The sequence below is a fragment of the Mustela putorius genome, unplaced genomic scaffold (assembly GCF_011764305.1).
Source record: "Mustela putorius furo isolate JIRA1106 unplaced genomic scaffold, ASM1176430v1.1 tig00003858_pilon_pilon_pilon, whole genome shotgun sequence".
Taxonomy (NCBI): domain Eukaryota; kingdom Metazoa; phylum Chordata; class Mammalia; order Carnivora; family Mustelidae; genus Mustela; species Mustela putorius.
In genome coordinates this window covers 22,335,501-22,356,923 of record NW_025422010.1, presented here as the reverse complement: position 1 = coordinate 22,356,923, position 21,423 = coordinate 22,335,501, and the positions used below count along the sequence as shown (strand labels likewise).

The window sequence follows — 21,423 nt, the reverse complement described above, 5'->3', positions numbered from 1 at the left end:
AGGGAAATTAAGAATTTTAGACACCCCAAATCTGAAATACTGGAAAAATTTATGGTGGCCCACCTTCCACCAAAAAACAAAAACAAACAAACAAACAAACAAAATAACAACCAAAAAAATTAAAACTAAAGGAAGTTAAGTCCCACAGAGATTTTTTTTTCCCTATGATTACTACCTGGATTCTATTTTTGAAATGTAAAATATAAAATCCTTCATTTCTCTCATTTTCTTGGTGCCCCTGCTTTGCAGGCGCCCTGATATGTACACTTCTGCCCTCTGGGGAGCCAAGCACTGCCTGGGAGGCTCGGGATGGACTGGACATGTTCCCCAGAGGAAGACCCTTTTCGTACCTCCAGCATCTAGCATGGCATCTGGCACACGAACAGATTTTAAAATGAACAAGTGGCTGAGTTGCCTTTTGAGTAAAAGGATGTGCCAACTACTGTGTGTAAAACTTCCAAGGCCATCAGGAGTTAAATAAATCTCTGTTGGGTGGAACCAGTAAATGTGTGTGGGCAAGCTGAGTAATGACCCCCAAGGGGGTCCCGGTCCTAATCCCTGGAATGGATGACCTTAAGTGGCCAAAGGGACTTTGCAGCTGTGATTAAGAGTCTTGAAATGGGGAGATTATCCTGGATAATCCAGGTGGGCCCAGTGGAATCACAAAGGTCCTTACAAGGGAGAGAGGGAGGGAGGAGGGTCAGAGTCAGAGAAGAGGTGATGAAGGAAGAAATGTGATTGTTGGCCAGGAGCCAAGGAATGCAGGCAGCCCCTGGATGCTGGAAAGGGCCTGAAAGCCTTTGTTCCCTAGAGCCTTCTGAAGGAAGGCCGTCCTGCCTACCGGGAGCTCGACTGACTAGCCCTAAGCCCCATCTCAGACTTCGAACCCCCTGGACTGTGCAAGAGTGAATCTGTGTTGTTTTAAACCACCAAATTTGTGGTCATTTCTTACAGCAGCAGTTGGAAACGAATGCACGGTGTATATCCCTTTCCTCCCTCTAGGGAGAATGTTTTCTGAATTCCAAATATTTAATCAAGAAATCAGCTTTCAAAACTTGGTCTGTTTGCATTTTGGAGTCCACCCGTATTTACCTTCTTGTTCCATGTACCTCTCTCCAGGGTCTTGGCAAAGCTCAATTTGTTTGTCTGTAAAATGGGATCTTGATCTTTCTTCCTTTCTTTTCTTTTCTTTTTTTTTTTTTTTTAAGATTTTACTTATTTATTTGACAGAGATCACAAGTAGACAGGGAGGCAGGCAGAGAGAGGAGGAAGCAGGCTCCCTGCAGAGCAGAGAGCCAGATGCGGGGCTCAATCCCAGAACCCTGGGATCATGACCTGAGCCGAAGGTAGAGGCTTTAACCCACTGAGCCCCCCAGGTGCTCCGGGATCTTGATCTTTCTGTGCCTCAAAAAACCACTGTAAACCTCAAAAAGATTTATTTTAAAAACATGTATTCTAGGATTTTAAAGTTATTTAAACATGATAATAGGTTTTCCTTTATCTGGATATGAGGCTAAGCAAGAAATTTGAATGACGCTTCCTAAATGAAAGAAGATAAAATTGGCACACAAGCAGGGCAGAGGAATGATGGCAACTAGTACATCCTGGAGTTGCTTTGTTGAAAGCAGATATGGTTGCTTTGGATTCATTTCCCTCAAAAGAAAATCTGGGCTCAGGGGCGCTTGAGTGGCTCAGCTGGTTGAGCGTCCGACTCTCGGTCTTGGCCCAGGTCATGATCTCAGGGTCATGAGATGGAGCCTTCCATGGGGCTCTGTACTCAACTTAGAGTCCACTTGAAATTCTCTCTCCCTTTCCCTCCCCGCTCTGCCCTCCTCCCCCTGCTCATACTCTCTCTCTAAGATAAATAAACAAAATCTTAAAAAAAAAAAAAAGAAAGGAAGGAAGAAAGAAAAGAAAGGAAATCTGGGGCCAAACTTGCTACTGCTCTATAAAATCCTGCTCAATCCCATCTCGTACCTTGAGGATGAAAGACCGAGTTGTCTAGAGGTTGTAAAAGCCAAAGAAGGGAATGGAGGGTGTTGCCAGATAGGGACCAAGGTGTAAGGAAAAAAGATTTCACAAGATTCAGAGAGCAGAAGGAAATGAGCATGAGGTCAGAGAGTCCAAAGGGAAGCTTGATAAAACAATAAAATATATGGGACATAGACAATACAACTAACTGATCCTGACTGAGGAAGGAAAGGAAAGCCACAGTGGACACCGAGCCTGCTCTGCAGGGAGTTCGCCCATGAGCTGAAGCTGGAAGCGTGCGTTAGGAAGCAAAGAAAGACGCATCAAAAGGAGCCTGCCAAGAAAACAAATGGCCAGTGTGAGCTTAACTATGCAGAAAATGGTAACGACAAGAATGGCCTTTTTAGTTCTTGAGCTGGGAGGCAAGTGAACGTTGTGGGGCTGATGGTCAGAGCCTGCGTGCTCGGCTGCTTTCTAGTACCTGCTGGCCCAGCGCAGACGGCCTCTGCCCCAGAGACCCGAGGGAACAATGTGGTAAAGGGAGCGATGGAACCAGATGGTCAAGTAGAGGTGGTCAGGCACACCTGGTGGCCTGAGATGGCTCAAGGCCAGGCCCATGAGTTAGCATCCCAGGGTACAGGGTGACCTTCAGGGGACCTCTTTAAGCTACACTTTAAAAACTACTGGCAGAATCCTTGAGAAGTCACTGAGTGGGACCAAAAGTCTACTAAGGGCCAGTGTTCCCCTCATTTTCCAGGAGCAGAGAACGATGAACATGGACCACATGGTGTAGGGAGCACTCTGTCAGTCCACGGCTAGACCTCGGAGTGGATGGCCCACGTGGCTTCTGAATTCAAAGGGAAAAAGAAAGGGGAGAGGAATCAGAGTGAGCATAGAGGATTTGTCACCCCAGGTCCTGCCAGCCTTATTACCTTCAGATTATGGTGGACAGACCGGTGGATCAGGACACTGTCTGGATATAGACTCAGTGTACCAGGCCTGATAGCACCTTCACTATGATTTATTCCTCTCATTTTATAGATAAGGAGAATCTCTGGGTGGTTTGGAGACTAGGGCCCATCCCACATGTCCAGCCTTCCCCTGGGAGGTCCATCTGAACACATAGTATTTCAACCAGACACCCAGCAAATGCCACAACTGGGGGCTGGCTGATCTCAGAATTATAGGTTTTATAACAGTTTGAATAACCAGAGTCCAGAGTCTTAATTTATTACCCAAGCATCAGCCTGAACCAAGGCCTGCAAGTAGCTCACTCCTGTCGTTGCTTTTAAGAAATGATTCACATACAGAAACAGAACACTCGGTTCAGAATGACCGAAATAGGAGAGCGCCTGGGTGGCTCAGTGGGTTAAGCCGCCGCCTTCAGCTCAGGTCATGATCTCGGGGTTCTGGGATCGAGCCCCACATCGGGCTCTCTGCTCAGCAGGGAGCCTGCTTCCTCCTCTCTCTCTGCCTGCTTGTCATCTCTCTCTGTCAAATAAATAAATAAAATCTTAAAAAAAAAAAAGAATGACCAAAATAACGAGAGCGGGAGCAGAACTTTGGATGAAAGAATGGACATTTCTCAGTGTGTTGGAACAAATTCCAGAACCTACAGTAGGCAGTCTGAAGAGGGGTAACTAATGGAGGATTTAAAATTTTTCACAAATGGGGGCGCCTGGGTGGCTCAGTGGGTTAAGCCGCTGCCTTCGGCTCAGGTCATGATCTCAGGGTCCTGGGATCGAGTCCCGCATCGGGCTCTCTGCTCAGCAGGGAGCCTGCTTCCCCCCCCCCCCCCGCCTCTATGCCTACTTGTGATCTCTCTCTGTCAAATAAATAAATAAAATCTTTAAAAAAAAATTTTTTTTCACAAATGTTGCAAGAGGACCTCGCCCAGTAGCAGCTCTTCTAGAAAGTTCTGGAGACTTCACTGTAAGCAAAACATAAACCAGTAAGGTAATAGACACCAAAAAGATTAATACAACCTTATGCCATGTGGTTTGCAGAATGATGGCCCCCCAAAGACATCCACATCGTAATTCCAGGAAGCCAGGAATATGTCATCTTCCATGGCAGAGGGGACTTTACACATGTGATTAAGTGAAGGGTCTTGAGATGGGGAAATGATTGTGGATAATGCAGATGGACCCAGCGTGCTCACCAAGGGTGCTTCTGAGTGAAAGGGGGAAGCAGGTGGGTCAGAGTTGGAGAAGATGTGACAAGAGTAGAGGCAGGAGTGATGCGGGACTCCAGGCCAAGGAGTGCAGGCTGTCTGTGCACCTGAAAAAGGCAAGGATGTGGATTCCCCTCTAGAGATACCACCTTAATGACCCATTGTAGGCTTCCAGCTCCCAGGACTGTAAGAGAATAAATGTGTGTGGTTTTAAGCCACTCGGTGTGTGGTAATTGTTGCAACGGCCATAGGAAATGAATGCAGGCTGCTTTAAGACTTGTTAGAATGTCCAGCCAAAATAATAATAACAACAACAAGAATAAAGAATTCCCAGCCAAGCAAAGGTTTTACAGTGGACTCATTAGATCACATCTGAAATGTCAGGTTCAGTTCCAGTTTGGGTTTTCAGAAGTATGTTGATAAAGTCAGGCACATTCCAGATGTCGGAGGACCTCTAAGTCATAACAAATAAGAAAGAGCTGAAAAGATTGGGTATTTTCAGTCTGAATGATATTAAGACATAACTGTTGTCTTCAAATGAGTGAAGGGTTCACATGTCAAAGAAAATTTAGGATCACTGTAACCCCTGATGAATTTGAATTAAGTTGGAATTACAGGGGAATTCAGGTCATTCTAACCAAGAAATTTCCAGAAGTGTAGTAAGAGCGGCCAACAAAGTAAATGCTATGCCCTGTTAGATAGTAAGCTTCCCATCACTGGAAGCATTTAATCAGAGGCTAATGGCCACTATTCAGCAGTGTTTGAAAGAATTCCTCCATAAGTACAAGGTTGGTCAATAAGACTGCTCTAAGCAATCTCAGATTGTAGACTTGATGACATACTTTCACTGGAGTCCAGGTTCTTCCTTGTGCTGTAATTTTTAATTCTCATAGGAAAATAAAAAGCAGTAACAAATTCTCACTTCTGTTGCTTGTGTAATCGTCAGTGCTGTTTTTAAGTCTCCTTGAGAGCTGTCATCTTGATAAGTAAAGATCGAGGTCACTGTCTCACAGTCAGTATACTTCCTAGTTGGCAAGCCCCCCCCCCCGCCCCGCCCCAGGGTCCCAGATACCCTGGAGGAACCGGCAGTCTGTCCACTCCTGCCCTCAAGCTGGTGGGGGCGGGCGCTCAGTTCTGTCCTATGTTAAGAGTGGCCACACCTCAGCTTAGGTCTCACCCCTCAAAGTACCTCCCATGGGTCCAGAGGCAAAGCAGGTGCCAGAGTGTGAAAGAAAGATGATTTCCAGCAGGGAACCAAGACTCCCCTAAGAATGGGGTTGCCAGGAGAAGGCAGAATACAGGAGCGGTCCATTCTGCTGAGAAGAGTTTGGGACAGACAGCATCCTCCTCCACCCAAATGTCTCTCAACACAGAAAGTGGAAGGTCCAGCTGGAGATCCACTGGCATTTTTCTCACCTCCCCACATTTTTCTCTGGACACCCCAAAAAACTGCTGGCTGCTGCTTTTCCTGCTTAATTTGCAAGAAAAAGAGCAAAGTGCCACATAAAACCCGCTCTCCTGTGGTCAAGCTCCCAGGCCCCGGGCTCTCAGTGTCGGCTTGGCTGCATGCTCCACGCACCGCCTGCCAGCTCCGGCGCGGGGAAGGACTGCAGACACAGGACCCAGGTCTATGCCTGGACAGGTGTCCACTTGCCTCACACCCACTAATGGTTGTGGTCATAGCTACGTGTAGACATCATACTGAGCCGCCTGATAACATCATTCCTCTGTCGCTGCCTCCCCCTCAGCCTCCCTCGTCCTTCCATTCAGTGACTTGTGTGTTTTCATACCTGCTTGCCAGATTGCTGGTTTAATTCTGTAGATTTGTTTTTAAGGTAAGAGAAAAAGAAACCGTGCTCAGAGAGTGGTGGTTAATTGCTGTGCTTTCAGAAAGGGACCGGTTTCCTTTCTGGCCCCTCCGTCCTGCAGGGATCACGGGCTGGTTGGCCTCCCTCACTGGAGGATGGCAGCGCGGATAGCTGGCCAGGTGCGTCAGCCTCTCCCAGATCGTCAGAGATGGGGACCCAGGCTTAGGTAGCAGCAGCGGGCCCATCCATCAGGCGCCCACTCGCCAACATCTGCAGCTCCGCCCCCAGCTGGCGCCGCCCCCTGCCTCCCATCCGGAGTTCTGAACTGTGGACGAAAGGGACAGGGGCGTAGGCTCCCAGTGGATAGTGCGCCTGCGCTTCCCGCACCCGCTCCCGCACCTGCAGCCTGTGCCTGCTTCATCAGGCAGGCTTAGAATGGGTTCTCACCGCACCAATTTTAAATACCCAGAGGCTCTCTTCTGCTGAAAGAGAAAAGTCGTGGGTTCAGCCTTTCTCATCTTGTTTGCACAATGGGAATAATAATGGTTGCAAAATCACGGGGCAGTTGTGGAGGTTACAGGACTTAATTTATGGGGGCGCATTTAGAAGAGGGCGTGCCTGGTGCTTCATACCCTTACGCCGAATGAATGCATGCACAAATGAGTGGCGAGGAAAGAACCTACACGCAGTTTTGATGACTGGAAAAACAGAGGTGGAAGAAAATCACCCCTTATCTGTGGACATTCTCAGTGCTTCCCGTTTGTATTTTGCACTGTGAAATAACCCCCTCCCCCCTTTTTTTCCCCAGGACTATACTTTGTTATATGAAGAAGCAAAATATTTTCAGCTTCAGCCCATGTTGTTGGAGATGGAAAGGTGGAAGCAGGACAGAGAAAGTGGTCGCTTTTCAAGGCCCTGTGAGTGCTTAGTGGTGCGTGTCGCCCCAGACCTTGGAGAAAGGATCACGCTCAGCGGTGACAAATCTTTGATAGAAGAAGTATTTCCAGAGATTGGCGACGTGATGTGTAACTCCGTAAACGCAGGCTGGAATCACGACTCAACGCATGTCATTAGGTTTCCATTGAATGGCTACTGTCACCTCAACTCGGTCCAGGTATAGTCTTGTCATACACTGTGTGGCATCCAATGTCCCTCTTAATGCTGTCACTTAACCTTGCCTTCACCCAGTGCCTTCCCTCCAGGGAGCTGGGAAACTCTCAGGTGGCATCACTTCTGTTGGGTAGGTAAGCATAGGCACCCCCTACCCACTCATTCAATCATTCTGTGGGTATTTGTCGAACATCTACTATGTGCCTGGTGCTAGTATGAGTGCTGAAGATCTAGAAGAGGAAGAAAGAGACAATAGCTCTGTTTTCCCAGAATTTACATTCTGAGAAGGACAGGGAGGGGCGGCAAACCGTAACCAACAGAAATGTTGAGACCCTTAAAAACAAAAGTGTAATGAGAAGAAAAAGAAGTGTTTGTTAGCTGATGAGAAGAGAACCGCTGGGATGAGATAATCCCAAGCAGAGGGAATGGCAAGTTGTGACGACCCTGAGGTAGGAGTCTGCTTGGCATGTTGAGCCGTATCAGGAGAGCCCATGGGGCTTGAAGGAAGTGTCAGGGATAGGAAGTGCTGAGACAGGAGGCTAGCAGGTAGCTAGGGACAGATCACCGATGATTATCTCTTAGGTGGTGGTAAGCATTCTGGGATTTTTTTGTTGTCGTTGTTTCGGTTTCTTTTGGTTTGGGATCATTTGCTTGTGTGAGTAAAATGGAAAGCCATTTGAAGATTTTAACAAAGGTGTGGCATGATGTAGCTCAGATTTGAAAACGAATACTCCAGCAGCAGATGGAAAATGGTGGAAGCAAGGGAACCAGTTAGCAATGTTGGAGAAGTGTCCGGTTCTGAATATCTTGAGTGTCATAGAGCTAACAAGGTTCTCTGACAATGGCTTTGGGGTCTAAGAAGCCAAGGATGGCTAAGATTTTTGACAGGGGAACTGGATGAATGGAATAGCTGTTTTATGAGGCAGAGAAGTCTATGGGAGAATGAGACTTGGGGTTGGAATTCGGGAGTTTGGTTCACATGTGGTGTGGGGTGCCCTGTCCCTTAGACGCTGGTAAGTGTGTTCTTCATTTTAACTAATGTGTAGCAGCTCTGGGCCAAGGGTGGTACATGCCTTGTCTTCTTAGAACAACCCTAACAGGTAAGCACTGTGAATCGCCCATCTTGCTGAGGAGAAGGTGGAGGCATACTTATGCTTCAGCTCCAGGTCTCTATAACTGAAAATGACTTGAGGTCAGCAGAGTAAGGGCTTAGGGTTCCCCCCTTGCTCTTTCTTTTTTTTTATTATTTTTTTTTTATTTTTTATAAACATGTATTTTTATCCCCAGGGGTACAGGTCTGTGAATCACCAGGTTTACACACTTCACAGCACTCACCAAAGCACATACCCTCCCCAATGTCCATAATCCCACCCCCTTCTCCCAACTTCCCTCCCCCCAGCAACCCTCAGTTTGTTCTGTGAGATTAAGAGTCACTTATGGTTTGTCTCCCTCCCAATTCCATCTTGTTTCATTGATTCTTCTTCTACCCACTTAAGCCCCCATGTTGCATCACCACTTCCTCATATCAGGGAGATCATATGATAGTTGTCTTTCTCCGCTTGACTTATTTCGCTAAGCATGATACGCTCTAGTTCCATCCATGTTGTCGCAAATGGCAAGATTTCATTTCTTTTGATGGCTGCATAGTATTCCATTGTGTATATATATGTACCACATCTTCTTGATCCATTCATCTGTTGATGGACATCTAGGTTCTTTCCATAGTTTGGCTATTGTGGACATTGCTGCTATAAACATTCGGGTGCATGTGCCCCTTTGGATCACTACGTTTGTATCTTTAGGGTAAATACCCAGTAGTGCTATTGCTGGGTCATAGGGCAGTTCTATTTTCAACATTTTGAGGAACCTCCATGCTGTTTTCCAGTGTGGCTGCACCAGCTTGCATTCCCACCAACAGTGTAGGAGGGTTCCCCTTTCTCCGCATCCTCGCCAGCATCTGTCATTTCCTGACTTGTTGATTTTAGCCATTCTGACTGGTGTGAGGTGATATCTCATTGTGGTTTTGATTTGTATTTCCCTGATGCTCAGTGGTATGGAGCACTTTTTCATGTGTCTGTTGGCCATCTGGATGTCTTCTTTGCAGAAATGTCTGTTCATGTCCTCTGCCCATTTCTTGATTGGATTATTTGTTCTTTGGGTGTTGAGTTTGCTAAGTTCTTTATAGATTTTGGACACTAGTCCTTTATCTGATATGACGTTTGCAAATATCTTCTCCCATTCTGTCAGTTGTCTTTTGATTTTATTAACTGTTTCCTTTGCTGTGCAAAAGCTTTTGATCTTGATGAAATCCCAATAGTTCATTTTTGCCCTTGCTTCCCTTGCCTTTGGCGATGTTCCTAGGAAGATGTTGCTGCGGCTGAGGTCGAAGAGGTTGCTGCCCGTGTTCTCCTCAAGGATTTTGATGGATTCCTTTCGCACATTGAGGTCCTTCATCCATTTTGAGTCTATTTTCGTGTGTGGTGTAAGGAAATGGTCCAATTTCATTTTTCTGCATGCGGCTGTCCAATTTTCCCAGCACCATTTATTGAAGAGGCTGTCTTTTTTTCCATTGGACATTCTTTCCTGCTTTGTTGAAGATGAGTTAACCATAGAGTTGAGGGTCTATTTCTGGGCTCTCGATTCTGTTCCATTGATCTATGTGTCTGTTTTTGTGCCAGTACCATGCTGTCTTGATGATGACAGCTTTGTAATAGAGCTTGAAGTCCGGAATTGTGATGCAACCAACTTTGGCTTTCTTTTTCAATATCCGTTTGGCTATTCGAGGTCTTTTCCGGTTCCATATAAATTTTAGAATTATTTGTTCCATTTCTTTGAAAAAGATGGATGGTACTTTGATAGGAATTGCATTAAATGTGTAGATTGCTTTAGGTAGCATAGACATTTTCACAATATTTATTCTTCCAATCCAGGAGCATGGAACATTTTTCCATTTCTTTGTGTCTTCCTCAATTTCTTTCATGAGTACTTTATAGTTTTCTGAGTATAGATTCTGTGCCTCTTTGGTTAGGTTTATTCCTAGGTATCTTATGGTTTGGGGTGCAATTGTAAATGGGATTGACTCCTTAATTTCTCTTTCTTCTGTCTTGTTGGTGTAGAGAAATGCAACTGATTTCTGTGCATTGATTTTATATCCTGACACTTTACTGAATTCCTGTACAAGTTCTAGCAGTTTTGGAGAGGAGTCTTTTGGGTTTTCCACATATAGTATCATATCATCTGCGAAGAGTGATAATTTGACTTCTTCTTTGCCGATTTGGATGCCTTTAATTTCCTTTTGTTGTCTGATTGCTGAGGCTAGGACCTCTAGTACTATGTTGAATAGCAGTGGTGATAATGGACATCCCTGCCGTGTTCCTGACCTTAGCGGAAAAGCTTTCAGTTTTTCTCCATTGAGAATGATATTTGCGGTGGGTTTCTCATAGATGGCTTTGATGATATTGAGGTATGTGCCCTCTATCCCTACACTTTGAAGAGTTTTGATCAGGAAGGGATGCTGTACTTTGTCAAATGCTTTTTCAGCATCTATTGAGAGTATCATATGGTTCTTGTTCTTTCTTTTATTGATGTGTTGTATCACATTGACTGATTTGCGGATGTTGAACCAACCTTGCAGCCCTGGAATAAATCCCACTTGGTCGTGGTGAATAATCCTTTTAATGTACTGTTGAATCCTATTGGCTAGTATTTTGGTGAGAATTTTCGCATCTGTGTTCATCAAGGATATTGGTCTATAGCTCTCTTTTTTGATGGGATCCTTGTCTGGTTTTGGGATCAAGGTGATGCTGGTCTCATAAAATGAGTTTGGAAGTTTTCCTTCCATTTCTATTTTTGGAAAAGTTTCAGGAGAATAGGAATTAGTTCTTCTTTAAATGTTCAGTAGAATTCCCCCGGGAAGCCGTCTGGCCCTGGGCTTTTGTTTGTTTGGAGATTTTTAATGACTGTTTCAATCTCCTTACTGGTTATGGGTCTGTTCAGGCTTTCTATTTCTTCCTGGTTCAGTTGTGGTAGTTTATATGTTTCTAGGAAAGCATCCATTTCTTCCAGATTGTCAAATTTGTTGGCATAGAGTTGCTCATAGTATGTTCTTATAATAGTTTGTATTTCTTTGGTGTTAGTTGTGATCTCTCCTCTTTCATTCATGATTTTATTTATTTGGGTCCCTTCTCTTTTCTTTTTGATAAGTCGGGCCAGGGGTTTATCAATTTTATTAATTCTTTCAAAGAACCAGCTCCTAGTTTCGTTGATTTGTTCTATTGTTTTTTTGGTTTCTATTTCATTGATTTCTGCTCTGATCTTTATGATTTCTCTTCTCCTGCTGGGCTTAGGGTTTCTTTCTTGTTCTTTCTCCAGCTCCTTTAGGTGTAGGGTTAAGTTGTGTACCTGAGACCTTTCTTGTTTCTTGAGAAAGGCTTGTACCACTATATATTTTCCTCTCAGGACTGCCTTTGTTGTATCCCACAGATTTTGAACCGTTGTATTTTCATTATCATTTGTTTCCATGATTTTTTTCAATTCTTCTTTAATTTCCCGGTTGACCCATTCATTCTTTAGAAGGATGCTGTTTAGTCTCCATGTATTTGGGTTCTTTCCAAACTTCCTTTTGTGGTTGAGTTCTAGCTTTAGAGCATTGTGGTCTGAAAATATGCAGGGAATGATCCCAATCTTTTGATACCGGTTGAGTCCTGCTTTAGGACCGAGGATGTGATCTATTCTGGAGAATGTTCCCCCCTTGCTCTTTCTAATTGGAATGGACCCATGACTTTGTTCAGGATTGACCCAACAAAACCTATCCACAGCTCAAAGACAAGAAGCACCCACTCTTCCATTCCTCTTGAAGATTGTTCCACAACTATTTGTATTTTTAAAATTTGTGAACAGTGTCTGAGAACAGAAGAGCAGGAGACACTGGCAGAAGCAATGTCCCAGGAGCACCTGCCAGAGACTCGTGCTATCAGGCAGCATGGCGGCCGCTGGGTTGGATGGGGCCAGAGGTGCACCCCAAACCACTTCGTGTTCCTCAGTGGGGTCTCTGCTATTTATCACAGCCTCCAAAACTCTGAAAGCCTTTCACCTCCTACACACACAAGCTGCCCCAGCTTCCCTCCAGAGGGAGGCTGGAAATCAGAGCTCTGATGGCATTGCTTCCCTAGGGTTCCATCCCTCAGATGAAAGCCCAGCCCCACCGCTTAAGCCAGGGAATAAATGCATATGCCTGACAAGAATCCCAGTCTAATCAGATGAGGACATTTTCATCTGGATTAGCATTGTTGGTGACACAGCCATGACATGACCATAACACAATTGATGACTCTAGCTTCCTGCTCCACCGACCAAGAAAATAGGCACTGTGCTCTAGGCATCCAGAAGTTTTAGGCTAAGATGCACAAGACCTGACACTCCAACCCACCCCTGGAGTGATTTAATATTGTCAAGTGATCACTAATTTTAAGGGATTTTGCTCTTAACAAATTGATGTTTAATAAAAAGAAATGGCCAGGGAGCATAGGTTGTTTGGATGACATTGAAATGAGCTTTGACCACATCCAGCATAACACTGGGCCTATAGAATGATGATCGTATCAGTTGGGGAGACAGACGCCTTCAGGATTTCCGTATTTAACAGTTTAACAACCTAACAGTACTGCAGAACAAATAGTATGAGTTACATGTGCCCTTGTTCATGGCTTCTTCTACCTTTGTAATTCCTCTCCCAGTCAAGACAAAGAGTCCTTTCCAGTGCAGTGGTTTGGTGGAGCTTTGCCGACAGGGTACGTCCCTGCCTCTGCCCAGGACATCTTGGAGTGGGCTCTTGGGTCTTTACCTTTTTATTGACTTGCCACCAAAGCACTTCTTGATTTTGAACTTAGGAATTGTTTTCTTCGTCCTGTCCCTTTGCGGACTGGTATGAGTCTGCGTGGTGAATATAGCTACAGAAATGGAGCTGTCCTTAGGGTAGAATTTTCATTTTGTTCTCTTAAGGAATTTTTTTTTTTAATTTGCCAACATGCAAAGTTTGAGTTTTTAGAAAGCATACTGTTTTGTTTTCCAATCTCTAGTTAGCCATTTGGCAAACTTACAAATTATATTCCACATAGAAGAAGGGGACCAAAAAATAATTTAAGAGAAATAGGAAGGGTTCACCTTACATTGAGTAAATTTTGAAAGTTATTTAATAACATTTCACTTCATTCCCCATGTAAAGTTTTGAGCCAGACTTTTATTTTAAAGCTGTGATGGAGTTGTCTTCCCTTTAGAGTGGTGGAGAAGGAATTTAATCATAACCAGAAGCCCAGGGAACATTTGCACATCCAGTGTCTGTTGGATTTCTAGGGAAACAATGCTCTGTATTAATTTTCTGTGTTTTCGCCTGAGAATGTAGGAGTTGTTTCTGCATTTAAGGCCGTCAGACATGTAGGTGACCAACCCAGGGATCTTTCTAGTGTTCAGTATTTGATTTCAAAATTGAAGAGATTATTAAAAGTGATTATTATCTGAGAAGTGATTACATGAGAAGTTTAGAATATATTTATTTTGGATATGTCTTCTAATATGCAACTCTTCTAAAATGGCAATAACTAAAATGCAAAATCTTCTAATATGCAACTCTTCTAAAATGCAACAGCTGTTGCATTGCCTCCCTGAATGCACACAGGGCAGTAAATCTATTTCAGATGCCATAAACTTGAAAACCTGTAGATAAACCTCAGCTGTCTTCAGTAGTCCATTTGTTCTGCTATTGAAATGATACCCGTCTTCTAAGCTGAAATATATTAAGTTCATACTGGCAGCCTTCAACAGTGACAGAGCCGAGGGTGAATGAGTTGAGAGTGAATCACTGGCTGAGTAAATTCAGATAAAGTCAGCATCTGGCCATATCATCTATCATCTCCTGGACAATATTTTAGTGATAAATGATATTTGAAATGCGAGCTCTCTCTTTCTGCAGAGAAGGTAGTGTTGCATGTTCCAAGAAATGTGGCATCTGAGGCCAGACAGACCTGAGTTGGAAACCCAGTCCCATCACTTACATGCTGGGAGCCTCAGTTTTCCCATGTATGAAATGGGCTGACCAACCGTGCTGCCAGGTGGTTGTAAACATTAAATGAACTGGCCCGTGTGCAGCAGGCACAGAAGGGTACATCTGAGGTCTTAGAAATGATGCTCCCTCCCTCCTGCCCTTCCGTCCAGGGTCTTCCACTGAAAGCAGCAACTTGAGAGACCTGGGGGTTGGGTAAGAGTGACCTGGGCTGCACAGGGGCTCAGACTTAGGACACTTCTTTGGGCTGTGTGTGTGGCCAGAGTGCTCATCTCCCTGCTAACCGGATGCTTGTCTTGGCCCCGTGCAGGTCCTCGAGAGGTTGCAGCAGAGAGGATTTGAAATCGTGGGCTCCTGTGGAGGAGGAGTGGACTCGTCTCAGTTCAGCGAGTACGTCCTGCGACGGGAGCTGAGGCGGACACCCCGCGTACCCTCTGTCATCCGGATAAAGCAGGAGCCTCTGGACTAAATGGACAGATTTCTTATGCAAAGAGGAAAAAAAGAAAAACGTACACAACAAACAAACAAACAAACAAAAGGGACATTTATGTGCAGTTGGGACAGCAAACCAAGTCCTGGACCTAAAATTGAATAAAAAGACACATTTATATCCAATAGAGACCACACCTGTATTCATATGGGAACAATTGGAATAGTGATATCCTCAAGGTGTAAAAAAATATATAAATATATATATATGTCAAAAGGTAGGAAATGCAAAAAAAGGAAAAAAAAAGTTTTAAAAGGTGGTAGCTACAGTTGGTGCTGTAATGGCCGTGAGGTGTCCTGGGCCTCCCGAGGCCCCCCGACCAATAGAGAAGCCATGAGCAGTGAGGACGCATCTCCTTACGGTTTCCATTGCCAACAGCCATCCGTTGTTTCCTTTTCCTCTGTCTTTCTTTTTCCTTTTTTTTTTTTTTAAAAAAAAAGAAACAAAAAAAACCAAAACACCTTGAATCAAGTTTATTTGCATATGGAGGTTTCATGTCCTCTCTTTTAGGCGGCACCAGGCAGGACTTCAGAAAAACTCTCGTGAGCACACTGCAACCGAAAGACATTAGACATGAAATTTTAAATGTAGTTTGTACAGAAGTCACACTTTTTTGTCCGCCTTCACAGATGTGAACATTACTTTGTTTTTAAACTGATCAGTTTTGCAAAGGGGCCAGAATTATTACTTGTTAGAGTTGCTCCAGTTTGAGTCTGCTGCTTTCCTACAATTTTTCAAATTTTATAATGTATTAAATACAATAAACTCTGTTTAAAAAATAAGGTCTGTGTGAAACACCCGTGTGGGGATGAGGCTGTATTAAAATGAGATTTTTTTTTTCTTTTTCTAAATCTTCTGTGTTAAACATCAGAAAGAGGCCCTCAAAGCTGACGCCAGTGTTGAAGTCAAACCCGCTGAAGGACAAGGATGTGATCACGGTTCCGTGCCTGTTTGCTACTTTGTGCTGGTTAGCAAGATAATCTTCCTCCTCATGAACGTTTTGTTTATAAATTGTAGTTATCTCTGGCTGCCCAGCAAACCACGCCAAAACTTAGCTTCTTCAGACGCCATTTTATTCTCTCTCGTGATTCTGTGGCATCTTCTGAGTGGCCTGGACTTTGCAGGCCTGCTTCTGTGGTGAGGTTGGGCTGTGATGTCCTACATGGCTTTCCCATGGGCTGCCAGTCCATGCTGGCTTCAAGCCTCTCTGTGTGGCTCAGGCCTGTCCCGGCTCCGGAGCTGTGTTGTAAGGGAGAGTGTCCCTGTCACAAGGGTTACAAGAGGTAGGAAGTGGAAGCCACCATGCTCTGAAGGGCCAGGCAGGGAACTGGTAGCGGGCTTCTGGGGCAGTCTGTTGGCTCAGTAGATACAGAGCCAGCTCAGACTCAAAGGGAGGGGAAATAAAATCTCCCTCCTGCTGGGGAGAGTGACAGAATTTGTAGCCAACTTGAATCTACCATGACACCTGTCCAAAAAACCCAAAAAGTAGGGCATTATGACTTTGGAAGAAGTAGAGACAATCTAAGAGCCAGAATGGTCGCTTTCTAACTAGCCCCAGAGGTAAGAAACTTGAAGTCTCAGTACCACGTTGGAATTAAGCCCTCAGCTTTTCTGAGGTATTAGTGATTCCAGGGGTTCCTCTCTGAACCCTGCCATCACTTCCCTTCCCTACTTCCTCTTCCTCATTCCAGACACTCACAATAAACCCGACATGATGGTAAGATTGACAGGTAAACTACAATGTGTTTCTGCTGCAGAGACATTCCTGTAGTGATAGGTGATTTCCATCCCGAGCTTACTTTCTTTTTTTAAATTAAAAAGTCTATGCCTGAGGACACTAGTAATGAAAATATCTCTGGCTTCTGAAACTAAAAGTAAGCTGTTAATGGCTCCTATCACCCCCTGAAACACAGAGGCCCAAACACAGAACGACTCTAATGACTGCCAGCCAGTCTTACCCATGGTGGTTTGATTTCCCCGTAGTTGAGCCTAATACAGCATAGTCTCAGAGGAGACAGCCAGATCTGCTCCCACCGGCTTCCTGCTCATCCCTGCTGGACTGAGAGGACAATGAAATTGTGCTCCGACTTTCCTAGTAATCCGTTCTCACGAGGCAAAAGTTTCTAGAAGTTTGAGGTAAAGAAAGCCTGCTTGGGGGCTTACAGGTAGTTGTCATCCTAACATTTACTCAGCAGTCTCTGGGCAGTTGGTATTGCCCCCTGCAACACACACACACACTACATTATCAGCATCCACTCTTTTTTTCAAGTTTCTATGCCTGTTTATACAGGGTTTATATAACTACAACCCATTGCCCGTTCTTTGTATAAAACCTCCAATCCGATCAAATGCAGCAAACTTATCGCATGTAATTTTCACACTGTGAGATCTTCTAGCATAGATTCCCAGAACCTTCAGGAAAGAGCTGGTCATCCAAAATACAAATTTTTTTAAAGACTTTATTTATTTGGCACAGAGAGAGAGAGATCACAAGTAGGCAGAGAGACAGGGGGAAGCAGGCTCCCCGCAGCGGTCTGAGCAGAGAGCCCAATGCTGGGCTCGATCCCAGGACCCTGAGATTAAGACCTGAGCAGAAGGCAGAGGCTTAGCCAACCGAGCCACCCAGGCGCTCCAGGTCATTCAAAATATAATTGAGTCACAATGGTATTTTGCCCTGTTTTTATAATCCAATATGCAGTGCATATTCAAACTTCACTTGTCAGCCCACTAAGAGCCCATGATCAAGGCCTATGTGCTTTGTTTATTACTGTCTCTGGATTTGTCTGGTCTCTCACTGGTAGCATCAGGTTAATTTTTTTTTTTCTTTGAAAGAATACTCTATAGGTTATGTTATGTCCTTACAAGGATCCATTTGGCCCATAAAGACAGTAATTTTTTAAAATTTCTAGTTCTTGTTTTTATTTTTATTTCTGGCTTTTATAAATATTAATGCATGTGGGTTATGGTTTTTCTTTTGTAGTGATAATTTTGATCATTCATTGAAGTGACATTCACCAAATTTCTCCAATGTGAAAGTAGCTTTCTCCCTTTCGGATTAATAAGTAATCAATGGAATGAAATTGTGAGACTGTAAATACTCTGTTCAACACCCATTGGCCATCTTTTCCCAAATCAATCGTTATCTTCGTGGTTACAAAAGTGAACTTTAGGGGCGCCTGGGTGGCTCAGTGGGTCCTGGGATCGAGCCCCGCATTGGGCTCTCTGTTCAGCAGGGAGCCTGCTTCCCCTTCTCTCTCTGCCTGCCTCTCTGCCTATTTGTGATCTCTGTCTGTCAAATAAATAAAATCTTTAGGGGAAAAAAAAAGTGAACTTTAAAAAAAAAAGTGAACTTTACAGGCAGGTCAGCAAAGGCCTGCCGCGTCGCCTGGCCGCCACAGTGGCTACCATGCGCAGCGTGGACTACTGACAGCCCCCCAACCCCCCAGCCTGGTTGAGAAGAGGCCCGAGACTGGGGTTCCGGGGTCACAACAGCTCTCCAGAATGGATTTGTTCAAAACTTCTGCCTGGGATTGGGCACGATTCATTTCAAAAAGACTTGTTTCCTGATCCGCTGGCATTTTAAATAACATTTTAATATTTGTTGACCAAAATAATTTCTTTAGTCAAGCACACGGACTCTATTCTCAGACCTGCTCTTTTCTAAGAAGTGTTCTAGAAAAATGGAATGAACTGAGCTACTTCCAAACTGGCTCTTAAATATTAGGTGAGTTTCTACAGAGTAAGAATCACAGCCATGCCTTCAGTGTGCGCTTGATGCCAGGCCCTGCGCAAAGCACTTTTTCTGCATTTAACCCATTGAATCCTTAGGACCACACTAAAGGCTATAGCATCCCCATTTCTCATTAAAGAAATTAATATTCTCAAACATCAAGTAAATGGTACGAAAACGTCAATATCCAGTTAAGATTTATAAGGAGGGCCGAAACCAATTGAGAGAAGATAAGCTTTTGTGTTGTGGTAGGATGAGGAAGAAAGTAGATGGGTGACTCAAGCATTAAGCGTCTGCCTTCAGCTCAGGTCATGATCTCAGGGTCCTGGGATGGAGTCCCACATCGGGCTCCCTGCTTGATGGGAAGCCTCCTTCTCCCTCTCCCACTCTCCCTGTTTGTGTTCCCTCTCTTGCTGTATCTCTGTCAAATAAATAAATAAAATCTTTGGGAAAATAAAAAAAGCTCAGCTGCCTACAAAGGCCAGGTGAGTCACATAAATTAGGAGACAGGCAGGAGCATGTGTGCCCCATTCAAAAGGGGCAGCCCCTACCTCAGTGCGAACAGGCTTCTCCAACAGGAGAACAGGGTCCTGAATACTGAAATGTCTCATTTTTCCTAGAAAACCTTGAAATCTAGATTTTTGTGTCTCTAGATGTGTGAATGTTAGAACTGACTCATTTTCTTCAAGTGCACAGATAAGACATCTGCGGAGTTTGTAGCTCTGAGAATTACGAAATAATAAAACAGTTTTAGACATTCTAGAAAAATTTCATCTGGGTAAGACCATGTGATAGCACCAGAACCGTGTTGTTTGAAGATGTAACATTCATATGAAGATTTAAGGCAAACCTGTAGTCATACTATCATTTGATCACAAAGATTGAAATCCTAGCATACAACTGACAGTAGCAATAATAAGCTTTCATTAAATGCTTACTCTGTGCTAGGGCTTTAGGAATGCCCTTCCCTTCAATCCTCATAGAAACCCTATGAAGTTGGCATTATTATCCCAATTTTGCAGTTGAGAATATTGGTATGTCAAAAAATTTTGCCAAAGTTCCCTACACACACACACCCACGTTTAATGCCTTGGGCTCAACTCTTTCTGGTTTTCTAACTTATGCAAAAAATATTTTGCTCTGCCCTTGGCAAGTTCAGTGTGCTTCATTATAAAGCCACGAGACAAAAATGTTGCTGCGGTGATTTACTGGTTATCGATTAGGAATTACTAAACCCTAGATAAACCCTATACAGTAGGAATTAACTAAACAGAAGACACACTGTCTCTGACTTTGTAACCACCAAGCTGCTCTTCTCAGTAAAAGTTTACATTGGCTATATCAGGGTTCCCCAAACTTGCCCATTTTTTAATAAAGATTTTATTTATTTATTTATTTACTTGAGGCAGAGAAAGAGCATGAGCAGGGGAGGGGCAAAGGGAGAGGGAGAAGCAGGACCCCCCAACACACACACCGCTGAGCAGGGACCCTGGGATCATGACCTGAGCCTGAGGCAGAGGTTTCATGGACTGAGCCACCCAGGCGCCCCCAAACTTGCCCATTCTTAAGGCATTTGTTCAAGTCATAGGTTCCAGGCTACTCCCTCCCGCCTCACCCCAGGTCCCCACAGATGTCCTGAATCTCAATCTCTAAAAGCCTGGGAGTTTGTATTTTAACAGGTGACGCCTTGGTCAGGCAAGTCCGGAAACTACTTGGCAATGTCACTCGCTGGGCTCCCTCTATCCAAGCTAAGATTAGTAGACGAGAATCCTCCAGGGGTGCTTTTGTGATGTGCCTTTTCATTACTTCGCTGATGTTTATTAAACAATAGTTGGCTTCTATTCTTTGGAAAGCCAGGTTGAAGACTTCAAATGGAGGGGGAGGGAACGGAGAAATACCAGCTGAAATTTAACCCGAGGGCCCTCATCCTTTCCTAATTAGTTAGAGAACTGCCTGATCCTATGGAAATCGTCCACCAGCGACAGATTCTTCCACCGCCTCTTAAAAAGCTATCAGAGGCTTGAATGAACAGATAAGTTACAACACGGGAAATCATTAGAGTAGCGTCTACCACCTGTAATAATAGCCTTCTACAGGTGTGCAAGAATCTACTTTTCCCCATACATTTTCTTTTTTTCCCATAAATTTTAATGAGTTTATTCGAAATTGAAATGATGATCTTAGCCTTTAATTTGAAAAGTATGTAAATCTACAACCCCAACCATTTACCACAAAACTCCTTTGCACATTCTTTGACCTATGTTAGATTCAGAGGGCTCGATCCCACTGTAGTTCACATGACTCCAAGTTCATCCTCTCTTTCTCCTGCCCTCTCCCACCCCCGGTTTCTCTTTCTCCTTCACTCTGAGCATGAAACCCAGTATTTCATCACTCCTCTCAATCCATCTATCAGATTGTGCTTGTCAGAATAAGGAACAGACAGTACAGGTATTAAATTATCCTGTTAACCAATGGGACTGAAAAAAGCCAGAGAAACACTGCTTGTGCATTCCATTCAAACCCTGAAACTTCACTCAAAAAGCCTGTTCTGGAAGTTTAAAGAACAAATACTTGTCAAAAACACTTCACATTAGATGGAAAAGAGGGAAGACCAGTAAGTACAGTTAAGTAAATCCAGCCTGAAGAGGCCTTAAAGGATCATGTAAAGGTCTGCAATTTGAGTGATCTATTTGATGCATCTGGTTTGTTTATTAATAGTAATGGGCAACTGGATTGGCAAGAGGAAATGGTGTGTTGCTGGTGGCCCTAAAATTTAAATATTTCATCCATTATTGCTTTTTATTTGAAATGACATTGTATTATTTAAAATACTGTCCTAAAGCCATTCTCAAATATGTGGTCTCTTAATACATAGGAATACCAGAAAATCTGAAATTCTGTTAAGTAGATTGCGTATTCATGAAAATAATTCAGTTGTAGCTCTTACTTTAAGCAGAGTAGATGTATTTCTACAATAGAACATTGACCTATATATGATATTTTCCCTACAGTCACTGTTATTTCAAAATCTGACTTAGTTCCCATTGCCCCAGAAGGTAGTACTATATCCACACCCCCAAACCC

General features: G+C 43.9%; 1 protein-coding gene across 5 annotated transcripts in view; it reads left to right on the top strand.

Moving 5' to 3' along the window:
* KCTD1 (potassium channel tetramerization domain containing 1) overlaps positions 1-15,391 on the top strand; it is a 180,979-nt gene extending 165,588 nt beyond the window's left edge. For 4 of the 5 annotated variants that reach the window (XM_045065475.1, XM_045065476.1, XM_045065473.1 and 1 more), the window contains exons 4-5: positions 6,761-7,066; positions 14,430-15,391. In XM_045065475.1, the coding sequence (XP_044921410.1) occupies positions 6,761-7,066; positions 14,430-14,588 (465 nt within the window). In that variant the 3' untranslated portion in view covers positions 14,589-15,391. The remainder of the gene's footprint in view (positions 1-6,760; positions 7,067-14,429) is intronic. The other variant, XM_045065474.1, reaches the window with a different exon arrangement.
* Positions 15,392-21,423: the final 6,032 nt, after the last annotated feature.